This window comes from Anguilla rostrata, chromosome 1 (assembly GCF_018555375.3).
Source record: "Anguilla rostrata isolate EN2019 chromosome 1, ASM1855537v3, whole genome shotgun sequence".
NCBI lineage: Eukaryota > Metazoa > Chordata > Actinopteri > Anguilliformes > Anguillidae > Anguilla > Anguilla rostrata.
In genome coordinates this window covers 52,580,772-52,594,503 of record NC_057933.1, presented here as the reverse complement: position 1 = coordinate 52,594,503, position 13,732 = coordinate 52,580,772, and the positions used below count along the sequence as shown (strand labels likewise).

Sequence of the window (13,732 nt, the reverse complement as noted above, 5' to 3'; positions counted from 1 at the left end):
TACGTTTGTGCCACAGATCACTGCTTTGCATAAAGATTAAAATTAAAGAACTGATCTGAACAACTGACAGCGTGTCTGTGATCACAGACAATTAGGATTTACATTTTATGTGTTACAACCCATTATGTGTGATTTCAAAGTTGTCCTAGCTGATACAATGTACCTTACTGCTGTGAATGACCAGTAATGCATCACAACCCTGATCAACTCAAAAATAAGCCATGTCTGTGCCAACCAGCTCAGAAATTTTTTCAAGTTGCCTGGATTTTTGATCCTGAGGAAGTGTACTGACTCACTATGATAACACTCCCACTAGACTCAACTCCAGGTTTAGGGGTAGAGTAAGTCTGCACTTGGAAATTATTTGTATTAGAAAACTGCATTCACTAGGTACATTCTGGAATACAACTGTGAAAATATTTCCATTCATTACTCAAAAGGCAAAATGATACTGGTCTGTTGCCTGGCGATGCAGACTGATGCCTCCCTACACATGGATATTGTTAACCAGGCATCATCAATCAATAACAGAAGAGACTGTCAACCATTCATGATCAAATTTAATCATCAAGTTTAGAACCTTAAATTTACATTTTAACTGTATACATGAAATTCCCCACTGTCTTTCCACGATCTTATTATTGTAAAAACTGTTTATTTATTTAAATATTTCTGTGGAGGTTAAAGTTTATATAATTGCTCTCATTCTTAATTTATTTCCTACTGCTTAAAAAAAATAACATCCCTGCACAACATTCAAAAATACTGTGATATATCTGCACCCCTAAAAAACAGGACAAAATTTAACATTGTGCCTGTAAACATTGTTGTCAATCATCGTCAGTCCTTACTTAGTGTTAATTACTTTATCAAGGTAGACGCTACGAGTGGTGCAATCAGGATAATTGTTTGACGCATGGCTTGGGAAAAAAAGGCTATCGACCTCTTGTTGGACATGAACTGAAGTACATGTGAGAGAACAAGCAGAGACTGGTGGAACTAATGATGACATTTGCAGCCAGATATTAAATCTGAACTCTAACAAAAGCAATTCATTTCAGGTGGTAATTTTCTACTTCAGTAGCCCATTAGTGTCATATTACATTTGTGGGTGGCTCAACTGTAGTTTAGTTTGTTTCAGAGGGATTCTCATTTTATAATTTGCCAAAAGTGAGAATAACTAATTTCTTAATAGTTCCAAATGTAGACTTTTTATGGTATGGCCCTGATTAAGCATTTTATATGCTAATTGGTTTCATGCACACCTGCAAAGCTACAGAACTGTTGTTAAGAGACCTTAGAACATGCTATTTTTTCTATGTGTAAACATTTTTCACGCTCCTTTCCAATAATATAAAACATCAAACATTTCAGCAAACCCTAAAATCCTATTTGTAATACACTTAACATGCGAACAACAATATGTCTCATAGTTGAGGGTTAATTTCAGATTGCATCCTTCAGTACCTTTTCAACAAATTCACTTGACAGTTGGACTGTAGGAATTTGGTCAGATTATAATTTTTATTATCGTTTATAATAGTTTTTGACCCTTTTTCTTTTCTTTTTCTTCCAAATAAGGATTTGGTAAGCTACCCACCCTCATAGCAGTAGAAGCATATGCCTCTTCAGATTCATACAAATCAGTGGCTATTTTACAACCTATAGCTTTCACCTATTGGAGGAAGGTGTACTCAGTGATGTCAACTGCCAACCCGTGAGCGCCCAGGGCATTTGTTAGAAGAATAATACATAATGTAGGAGGAAGCAGAAGACCCTGGGTCAACATTAACCGACCCTAACGCTAGCGATGAGAGGTCAGTTCTGCAGCACCATCACAGACCAATAGCACGGTCAAGGCCATGGTTCAAACTGACCTCTAGTAGGCCGTTTACAGATTCTCCAAAAGCTACTTTGGTGCTCAAGGAAAGATTTACGGTTTTCATTTTGATTGCAGCAACACTGCTGGCCCTTCTGCTACATTTGGGGACTTTTTGACCTTATCAAAAATCTTCTCAAACAGAGGTTCAACCGTGTTCAAAACATGTTCAGACAGGGTCGTTACATAGATTTGCATTGCATCCCCTGCAAAAGTGATATATATGACTTTCACTGAAAGCTTGTTGGTGTACAATGTAATGTGATTTACTATGAATGCAATACTGTGCATTCAAATGAATTGCATGTACTCAAATGCCTATATGTTTATGCAAAATGCAAGACAATTTGTAAGACAAATGCCCAGCCTTGAACAGAGTTCAAATAAAGAAAGGTCCATTAAATGCAGCAGTTTAAAAGCTGCTCTAGTTTGATAGAATGTGTTTGTTAAAATGCTTTGTGGTGGCACATTGGGCAGATTGTTCTAGAGGTCTGGTAAAGAGCCAACAGAAAAGGAATGGTTGAGTTTGCCAGAGCAGTTGCTTTTTCCATCAGTATTGTCGTCTTTTAAAGAGCGGCATCTGCTCACAAATGTGTCTACAAACATACAAAGACACACACACACACTCACACACGCACACATACGCACACAAACACACATACACACATGCACACACACACACACACACACACACATACACATATACACACACACACATACACACACACACACATGCATACACAAGCTTGCAGAGAATGTTGAGAACGCTTGGAACAGAATCCCTGTCAGTTCTTCTGCTTCCACTTCACACGTACACAGAGAAGAAGAGAGGCAGGAGGGGAGAGGGAGGGACAGAGCAACAGACAGAAGGAGATAAGCAAAGAAAGAGTGAAAGCAAGGCAGCTTTGTGCATCATTTAATTGTCGGGGGATGATATAGGAGTAATACTGCCCACGCCCCACCCCCTTCAGGTGTGTAAAGCTGTGGCCTTTGTCCTTGTGTGTTTGTCTGCCCTTGAGTCCACACACACATACACACACACACACACAAACACAGGCACACACACACACTGACCCCCTTGTGACCCTCAGCCGACCCCAGTGAGCCTCAGGACAGTAATGGGTGGACACAGCCTCCCCTTGGCCCTGCAGGGTAATGGTGTGAGGGTCAGACAAGTGCTTCTGTGTACTGACCTTCAGGGCTATGAAAGCTCTGCTGCGTCTCTCCCATGGAACTCTGCTTCACTCTCCCCAATTAAATCTCCCGACTGAAACAAGTTACCTTTATCCACTGAATTCTCCTGCTTCACCCCATTGAAAAATACACACACAATATGTGTTTATATATATATATAAAACAAAGGAATTCCCAAATTTCCATCGATTGGAATCTGGCGATCAGGGCCAATTAAACATGACTTTGGTCTGTCCTGCCATCTGGTGGCAATAAAAGGTAAGGCATGCATCTCCTGCCTCAGAGCAAACTCTCTGAGTTTGTCCAAGGACAAACAGTAAAAAAAAAGATAAGGACGTGAACGTGAATGCCATCTGAGATCTGTTAGATGTATCACATGACATCTGATTATTTCACAGAATAACAATATTTTCAAAGTGTAAGCATCACGCCTATGATAAAAATGGGCATTGTGTTACATGCAGATCATCATGTTTGTGTTATATTTTTCAGCAGGGGGACATTATATCATGCTGTTCATTCACTTCTGCATTACATTCCAGCCTGTCTGTACAGTGACTGCTGTAATACCCAACCCCACAGTAATTGCCATTGTTCTAATACATGTCTGCCTAATGGTGTAAACTCCCCCACCATCATTAGATCAGCAGTATCAACTCTCTCACCTATTCAGACCATACATGTGTTGCCATATATTTATATTGTACCTGGGTTACAATTTCTTACCTCTCTATACAGTATCCTCTCACTTGTTTTAATTATACCTTCCCTCCTACACCTCTTCCGATTCTACTTTGGTTACCCATGGAGTAAAATTTCTAAGTGCAAACCACAACAGAGCATGCAGAGTTTGATACACAGCAATAATTGCAGGAGTGAATAACACCCCTCAGTTATGAAGAAAACACTAATGGGACTGGGTGATTAAGTTGCAATCATTTATTAGAAAAAATTTTTAAAAAGAAAATAGGCTCGTGAAACCCAGCAGAAAAAACTGTTTAATTATAAAAACTTTTAAAAAAATAATCCCAGTGTCTTCGATGACAAAAACATGTTGCAGCAAAAATATTTTCTAAAACATGACTTATTTTATTTTTATTGAATGTCCCTTGTAGTGTAGGATTCAGCACATTATAATATTTGGTTGTTGAGATTAAAACCACAGACTACCACAGTCCACAGTCCCTTACAGACCATTGGCCCAGCTTTCACTGCAGAGTGTTCCTGAGAAGAACTGATTGGCCAGAGGAAAACGGGGCTGAAACCGGTCCTCATCAGAACAGAACAGGCCTCGCACTTGGTGAAGTAGAAAATGATAGAAGCGGAAATGAGCTGAAATATGTTATACTGTCTGGGTTATAAATATGTATATTATATACTTACTGTAGTAGTCCTGTGGTTCTGATTTATACATTTTAGAAGTGTGTGAGTAATCTGTGACCCTAATGTGGCCATCTCTAACCTCCCCCCCACCCACCCCCAGCCCATGTGATATGACCCAGTTGTTTATTGTATAAAAGGAAGTTGTGATATTCTGTCCGGGCACACATTGCTTGACTGCCTTACAACATGCATCAGGCTGTTTCGAGTATCATGAAATACAGTCTTTTTATGACTTTATGGTGGTTTATGTATTCCTGTCTAATGAGAGTGTTGTAGTTTTATTAAACTTACTTTTATCTTAGCAAGAGTTCTTTTGAGTCTTACTCAAGATCAGTTTGCACCACACTTTACTCGATGTGGTTGTGCAACAAACTCAGATTTTCTCTCTCGTGTGCCTGACCCGAGTGCACTATGGGAGACAGTAACCACATCACCACTCCGGAAGGGTTGATGGAGACTGTGAAATATGCATCATGGGTCAGTACAGGTATAGTCTTCCCAGTGAACACATCATACACCTGGGAGAAAGAGAGAGAGAGAGAGAGAGAGAGAGAGAGATAGACTTCATTATTAGGTAGTCCTTATCATTAATGCAGAAGAATAAGCCGTTGTTCGGCAGGAGGAAGTGGTAAGTTAGACAGTAGTACATTTAATTATATTAGAAGTTATATACTCCACTTCCAAAGTGTGGGGTGAGAGAGCTCAAATTTCAGAAAGAGTATAATCAATTTTTCTAGAGATTGTGCTGTATATACAGGGTGTCCTTTAGGCACATAATATGACAAGCATTTACATTTTATTTTTAAGCTGAATTGACAGAGGGGAAAATAAAACTTCAAATAACCATGAATGCAAAAAAGACACATCATTAAAAAACTGGAAGAAATGCAGTCATATCAAATGATAGCTAGAAGAAGTGTAAGAAAATGACAGTTACACTGATGACAAGCTACATCCAGGGCCTAACTCAGCAGCTAAAATGCTAAAAATCTATGCGATATTTCAGACTTTCTATCCATGCCCCAACCTCTCAGTGTCCTCCATATGTCTCAATGTACTGCACTGCTGTCTTCAGGCTACAATTATATCCCTGTTCGGTCCCTCATCATAAGAGAAGCTCAAAAGCCAACAGAAAAATTATGAGCTACACAGCAGGTCAATTTCAGCTTCACTCGAGGCTACCCACCTGCTCTGCTCTCGCCAATACATCACCCTGCAGTTCTTCCCTGTGCTGACCTTTGGCTACTTCCACAGTCTGCAAGCTATTCTCAGCCAACGTATGCATTTTAGGTCCACAAAAAGGCCAGCAGTGAGATTAACACAGCAGCACAACCTGGCCTTAAAGACATAATGATAACTATGGACAATGCTACTGCCTACACACCTGTCTGGGCCTCCATCCCAGTCTCGACCAGTATCTCTGCATCAGCACATTCTAGCAGATACAGCTCCGGACACACAACGCCACTTCCACATAACAGCAAAACAGAAGAACCCAGTTTACTTCTCTTTACTTCCTTCTTTTCTTTTTAACTTCCCTTTCACAACTGTTTCTCGCTACACTAACCCATAAGTATTTTTAGAAGGCAAATTGTATTCAACAAATATATCTTCCAAAATAAAATGAATAACTGAATATAATAAAGCCCATGGGGACAAGGCTTGCAAATCAAGAGTTTGCCTGTTGAAATCTTAAGTGGGGGTAATGGCATTGTGCTCTTGAGCAAGGCAATTGACCTGAATTGCTTCAGTAATTATCTGTCTGTATAAAAGGTCTTTGTGCAATGTAAAACATGTAAGCTGTGTAAGTTGCACTGGATAAAGAGCATCTGTAAGCAAGGAAACAGTAGCACAATACAAATAGAAACCAAGAGAAGGAAAGCATGTGTTTGGGAAACCTTATAGTTGCCATCTTTGTATCCCAGCTGGCTGAGAGCATTCTTGTAGCGATATGGCATGTCAGTCCGACGGCTGAAGAATACCAGCGCACTGGCCGAGTCAGACAGAGGCCTCCAGAACACCTCAATACGACTTTTCTCCTGAAATTTGGGGGGGGGGGGGGGGGGTAGATACATTTGGAAAATATGTGAATGTCTTTGGGTCATTGGTTATCGATTATATTTTATCAAGCACATATTACAATCATTACTTAAAAAAAAAAAACACAAACTGGTATTGTTATTATTACATTTAACAACTCATTTTCTAATATTACACAATTTGGCACAGTCACACAATTTTTATTTCATATTGCGTATGAATAATACTGCTTTGGTTTTTTCTGACAATTTATTTATTCCTGTGTTGACCCCCGTATATTCTGGGCTTAGATAACTGATTGGATAAATCAAACAGCAGTTATCCCCCAGTGCAGCATACGGTTTGATGAATGGAAGGCACCTTCAGCAGGCGTTTGCCTTGGATACCCAAGGGGTCCTGGTTGATCCCGATGAGGACTTTGTTCTGTAGAATGGCCCGGGCCTCATTGCTCAGGGCTCGCAGGTCATTGGACATGAAAAGCGGCGCCGCCATGATTGCCCAGAGAGCCATCTGAGAACGTGACTGCTCCAGACTGAGACCAAAGTTCCCGATAATCAACTAGGGGGAAAACAACACCACCTGCTCACACACTAACACACTAACAGCACTAATGCACAAACAAGCAGAGACAAGTCAAATGCAGATGCACATACACTCAAAAATGCTCATAACTGCAATGCTGAACTCTCAATAATAGACACATACAATAGTCACAGATACACACAAGCTCATTCACAAACACACACACAACAATCACACACACACACACACACACGTACATGCACACATACACACATGCGCACACATACACACTCACGCACGCACGCACGCACGCACACATACACACACCACACAGCCTTTCACACTGACTTAGAGTACTACTAGACAATGGACAGGAATCACTGGGAGTGCAGAAAAATAAGTAAATACACAGTTATATAAAAAGGACCGAAATTGGGATAAGAGTTCAGGGGGGCAGGCAGAGAGACGTGTAGACAGTAAGACAAACCATGTCTGGGTCGTTCCATTGCCCAGGACCAGCAGCAGGTTGGAGCACATCCTGATTGGTGGAGAACCAGTCTACTATGGTGAGCACACTGTCCCATGAATCTTGAATATCGTCATAGTTACGCCACAAGTTACAGATCTCTCCCAACTGTGTGTAGTTAACCTGGAATGAAATATACAGACAAATAGAGTCAGCCTGTTAACAAATCACATTTTTATATTCTACAAAGTAGTGACTAATCACATCTCAATGCCCAACGGCAACCTGCCAAATCCTGTCTTAATAACACTGCACATGGCCGTGCGGAGCAGCCAATCAGCCGACCACACTCAGGGCTACAGCACAGAGGCAGGGAATGGATCCCTGGTTATTTTCACAAATCAGTGAGACTTGCCTTGGGAGGGAGTCCGCCCTGGTAAGCAGGCCAGCTGCAGGAGTAGGCAATAGGACGACCAGTCGCATTCAGAGCCTTTGACATGAGAGGATACCCTGTGAGACACACACGCACGCACAAACACCTCTATTTTAATTGATGTTTTCAGACCTAGTCTCTCTGTCTCTCTTTCTCCTGTCCTTAGTCCCCACTCTATTTCCTTTAACGTCCTTTAAATCTATATCCCTTCTCTCCCTCACTTCTCACAACCCTCCTTGTCATCCCTCTATTCCCTCCCCTCTCCACTCTCTGCCTTTCTCTTTTCTTCTTTTCCTCCCTCTCCTTCTCCATTTCCTCCACTCATCTCCCTGCTTGCCCCCTCTCCTCCCATTCCTCACCCTCCTCTTGCACCGTTCCATTGGAATAACAGCCGTCCAGCTTCAGCATGTCCACGCCCCAGTCAGCAAAGGTCTGGGCATCTATGGTGACTGTGTCCAGCGTGGTCCCTGGGTAGCCACCGCAGGTGTGCGTGCCCAGATCACCATAGATACCCAGCTTCAGGCCACGGTCGTGAATGTAACGTGCCAGCTTTGGGATTCCACCAGGAAACCTGGGAAGAAGGTGGGACACACACACCATTAACAAAGTGGCTCAAATCATCAGTATCACAAAAACAGGACAGGCTGAGGTGAGACTGAAAAAACTACTGACACAACCTAACATTCCTAAAAAAAAATTTTATTTACTTATTTTGCTTGGATAACTGTTTGTGGTATTTTTAGAAGAATATTCATCAGTTATTAATTAATTGTTAATTATATTAGTAAGCTACAGTACTGTGAAGAAAAATGTAAAAGTTTGCCACCTATTTTATTCACATGTGCAATCACCTTTCATAGCATTCATGTAGAATAGCAACACTAAATGTATGTTTGAAAAAGTGAAGCTGAAAAATAATATACAATTATATTTACTATCGCTATAAGTGTGCAAGCATCTGATTGATTAGCACCGCATGGATTCTCCATCACTATATCTTACTCATTCTTGGCAACATTTCTGGAAAATAATATATTTTACAAAAGTTTAGATCAGGCTTATCAAAATACTCAGCAAGGTAAATGAAACTGAAATTATTCAAAATGAAAAGAAAATATTGAAAACAGTATGTAACATTCCTTCACTTTTGGTGCCTGAAACATTTGAACAATATATGGAATCTGGGCCATACTATTGGCTGAGTCTCCTGAAAGATCTTATAAATGTCGAACAGCTTTCCCGAGAATGGGGCCTAATGTCTGAGAAAATCACACCTCAGCAGGACATCCCTGCATGTCGCAGGAAGCTTTCGGCATTAGCATAGCAGTGACCATTGATTAAATAACAGGAGAGTGATAACTGCAGATCGGTCTGTCGGTTCCTAAGCTGATCGTTAATCATTGAGTGTGCAGTAAACTATCGATGAGACAACCATTAACTGCGTTTTAAAAACCACCCACGATTGGGACATTTTAAATGTGAAAAGTTATTCTGGAAGCTTTAGACATTACACAGATTGTAATGTTAGGTAGATGTGTCCTATTTGATACTTGTAGTTCACACTGCTGGCCATCTACAAACTGGTAGCACCTATGCGATATGTTTTAATAAGAAGCAAAAATAAAAAAGAGTAACAATGGGGTTAAACTTCTGTAACAACTATTTCTAAGTCACTGAATATATGGAATAAGAGTAATGATAATAATAACGGTGGAATGGGACCTGTGTGGGTCAGACTGTAGCCGCCCCTGTTTGTCACGGTCCATGGAGGACCAGCAGTCATCGATGTTGATGTAGACGTATCCCAGCTCCCTCCACCCATCCTCCGCCAGTCTGTCGGCCATGTCCTTAAACAGCCATTCACTAGGGGGGGGGTTAAAGGTGACACAGTCATTAACACTCCATTCAAACTCTCAGGCCCCCAAAAGAACACTTTTCTATCACCACCCCCACTGCCTCTATACCTGATGCAGTTGCTGGGGTCATGTGTGCAGTCAATGTCACAGCGGAAGCGTTCCCAAGCCAACCAGCCCATAGGAGGAGTCCTCATCAGACCATTGTCCAAAGCGAGGGTGGCCGAGGAGAATGCCAGTGCAAAAATGGCCAGGGATGGGTCCATTTCTGCAGGAGAACATTAAGACATTAGATGGCACACCAAAGATGCCAATCCGGTTCCAGTGATCTGATATACGACTGTCCCCCCACATGTGGATTTACATGCTTGTGTTTACACTGTGGAATAAAAACCTGCTGAGTGACATGATCTGAAAATATTACGCAATAACTCAAGAAAAACGGAGAACGGTTTTGCAACATTCTGTTTCCAAGAAGGTTGCAAACTGCACAGCACAAAAGAAATAAATAGCAGGCAGCAATATCTTCACAGCCTTCTACTCAAATGCATGCACAAAGTCCACTCCAACACCACATAACTTTAAACATAAACTCAGGTTAGAAAAGGCTGAGTAGTTAAAACTGTCATACTCTCCCATGTTCACAAACCTATTAAAATGACAAAGACACCAAAAGAATAAAATACCTCAGTCTATCCAGGCAGCTTTTCTTCTTTTAAGGACTATTGTTTAGACACAGACCCCAAGATCAACACAGTATAGAGCCTGTAATAAACTCTTCCCTGTGCTTCTTTCTGTCTTGTGACTCAGCAAGTCAAGACATCTTCAACTCAGTCAGCTGACTGAGGAGGGGGAGGGACAGAAATCACACAGACAATCGGGGCTTCCAGAAGTCTTTTTACAGCCCAGCAGAATTCTTCAGAATTCTTCAGAATTTTTCCTTTCTAAACACAGACTCAAGGTGTTGTGATGCAGTTTAGAATTCCCTCATTGCACACAGGTCAAGACATGGGATAAATTGGAGTGTGCTTAGCTGGAGTTTCAGCCTCAGGCCCCTAGATCCCCTAGACCACAGAACTGCATTCCAACTGGAACAGCTACTCATTATTTCATAGATTTGGATAGATGTTCCAGTTACAATGAACTTCTGAGGTCTAGAAGTTTAAACCTGCGGTTTAAACTCCAGCTAAGCACGCTGCAATTGATGCATGTTGCTGCTGCTGCTGTTCATTGTTTCATTGTTCAGGACAATCACAGACCTTACCACTAGGTGGGGCATGTTCCCCATGTTCCCACTCTCACAAAATCTGAGTTCAAGGTGGTTTTTTTTTTCTCATGTTGTTGTCAAAAAAATGCTATACCGAATGATTACAATAACTGCCAAGAAAACCAATTTCAGAGCTGTGTTTTCATAAGCGGTAACTGAGCTGGTCAACATTCGTCATTCAATTAATATAACACTCTTCACTCTATCAATCTGATGATAGAAGTCTAATATATTACCGAACGAGACAGCCTGCAAACCGCAAAAATGGTCTTGTCGTGTGTGGCAGAGCAAAGGAACATGTGATGATATCTTTTCCCAGCTATGATCTCTACGCCTCACAAGCTGTTGTGTATCTAACCAAGAGCAACTTGTAAGCAACTGAACATCTTGGGAATGAACCTGACAGACAAAGATCATGGCCTCTGTCTTATCAAGAGGGATTTGTGTGGGTTCTGTTTATTAGTACAGAACTAGCCTGGAAACCGCTGTATGTTGTTATCATTGACACCCCATGACCTGTACTGATTACTCTTATATTCATTATATCAAGACATTCTCTGTACCCCATTTTGTTACAGTTAATCCTCTGTTGTTCAGTTAAACCCTAAACTACAAAATGGTAGCATCATACTGGGACTTTTCCTGAATGGGTTTTGTTTTTACAACTCTATTATTTAGCTTACATCATACAAACCATCAAGACAAACTGCAAACCAAGTATTTAACCAAGATCCACAACTTCTGTTCATGGTCATGGTTTAATATTTGGAAATACGTGTGTAAAAATCCTGTTTGTGTCTTATAAATGTTGCACAGCTAGGTTAAGTTAGGTTGCGTGGGCCGTGTACAGAGACTGCACAAATGCAGGTGTCCTGGTCTCTTACCCCCCTGGGAATAAGCAGAATCAGGTAAACACCTGGCACACCCCCTTCAACCTTTCAAATTCCCAAAGGGAAGTTCTTGTGATTTGCATGCTCAGAAATAGTCCAGCAGCAGCGAAGTGTTAAAACAGAAAATCACAGAGTTAGTCAGAAAGTGATACTGCAAATGGGAGGGAAATTAAAGCCAAGCTGGTAGACAAACTGTCAGCCAAAACCTGGTTGTTTCAGTCAAGGGTGCTGTCTTTTTTCAGTAAATGTTAGGCTCTACTAGCATCCACAAAAACTAACTTCCAGTATAAGAAAACAAAATGAACGCAACAGCAGCTGTGAGCCTTCAGAAAAGGAATGGATTTACGGGAATGAAAGTGGTGATAAACACTAGTCACTTTACCAGAGCTGTAATCTCACCCTGCTGGATCTGAAGAAAGCTGACCAAAATCAGTCACAAGATTCCTATAGCAGGGAAGTAAAATCTATAACCAAGTGTAAGCAGGCTGAGTTGGGGTGATCCGATGTCTTCTAACAATCTGGAAAAGGCCAGTACAAGCATAATTGCTACAGTCAATCTCATAAGAAAACAAGTTTCTTGGAAGGTCTAGAATAAATGTATTACCTGTATCTACCTCGGTTATATGACAAAGAGTAGAGATACAGCACTGAGAAAAGCACATAAAAAAACGGGCTGAAACACAAGGTTATTTTGGAAACACATGGTTATCTCCAAGCTGTTAAAAGCTAGATCCCCCTTTTATTTTGATATTATGAATGAATAAAAAATAAATAGCAAACTAATCTGGAGTAACATCTCTCCTGCAAGATTCCAACATCTATAGGTGGTTTACTGCCAAGGGTACAATGGAGACTAATTGAGGATTGTTACTCCGCAGCCTCTATTTTTAATTATTTTTTCTGGAGTTGGCAGCTGATTAACCTGTCAATACAACAGAACACATGTCCTACTGTATGAATACCGGCAACTATTACTCCTGTTTTCAAATCTGGAGACAGCTCAGAAGCCAGTAACTATAGACCAAGAAACTTATTGGCAATAAGATCCAAGGTTGGTGATAGAATTGCCATAAACAACTGACAACACATTTTAATACTAGCAATTTTTCTTTTTGTCATGTGCAATTTCACTTCAGAGCAAACCACTCAACCAAAACAGCCACTTGCTCTCATGTAGAGCAAATAGAATCTATGTTTGACAAAGGTGGAGTAATTGATGCTGTATTTCTAAATTTGCTTAAAATATTTGATACAGTTAATCACAATGTCCTCATTTCAGAACTGTCTAAGTTCGACTTCTATTACTTATGGTTTGACTTAGACAAACTTGCCCATTTCAATGTCTAGTTTTTATTGCATAATGTCTTTGTGTTATGTGTATTTGTATTTGTGTGGAATGTATATCTGTATGTTTCTATTTGTAACCTGCCAAGAGACTGCAGATGAAAAATAGCTGTACAATACATCAAAGGCAAAGTTTGTGATTAATCTTGCACATGGTCCCTCCTAAATAAATATGAACAAATAAATCTTAAATCAGCCAATAAAAAAATGGAGAGATTCGGGAAGCCATTACATTACTGGCATTAGACAGGCACTGTCATTGAGAGTGACTTACAATAAGAAGACAAGTGCATACAATGGGGTTGAGAGTAACAAAAACCCTAGAGGAGGGAGGTAAATACTCAAAACCTAAGCTCTACGGTAAACTAGATAAGCCTGTTTGGGAACATACAAGAGGATAACGCAATAGCGAGATGTAGCTACAACTTGGTGATGCAAAATGTATTTTTTGCTCCTTTGTT

General features: G+C 40.6%; 1 protein-coding gene across 1 annotated transcript; it reads right to left on the bottom strand.

Moving 5' to 3' along the window:
* Positions 1-3,997: 3,997 nt before the first annotated feature.
* Positions 3,998-10,591, bottom strand: LOC135258500 (alpha-N-acetylgalactosaminidase-like). Its single transcript, XM_064341948.1, has 9 exons — positions 10,457-10,591; positions 9,882-10,038; positions 9,640-9,780; positions 8,277-8,488; positions 7,894-7,994; positions 7,506-7,661; positions 6,857-7,054; positions 6,355-6,495; positions 3,998-4,974 (listed from the first exon to the last, which is right to left on the bottom strand). Exons 2-9 carry the CDS (start codon positions 10,034-10,036, stop codon positions 4,804-4,806), a joined length of 1,275 nt encoding a protein of 424 aa, XP_064198018.1. The 5' UTR covers positions 10,037-10,038; positions 10,457-10,591; the 3' UTR covers positions 3,998-4,803.
* Positions 10,592-13,732: the final 3,141 nt, after the last annotated feature.

What these genes read in the sequence shown, in the direction of transcription:
- LOC135258500 (XM_064341948.1), bottom strand. Translation starts at nt 10,036, where the DNA reads ATGGACCCATCCCTGGCCATTTTTGCACTGGCATTCTCCTCGGCCACC. An exon ending in CTACAGTCTGACCCACACAG is followed by an intron (nt 8,489 to 9,639) that starts GTCCCATTCCAC and finishes CCTTCTTCCCAG; the next exon opens with GTTTCCTGGTGGAATCCCAA. An exon ending in AATGGAACGACCCAGACATG is followed by an intron (nt 7,055 to 7,505) that starts GTTTGTCTTACT and finishes TTTTCCCCCTAG; the next exon opens with TTGATTATCGGGAACTTTGG.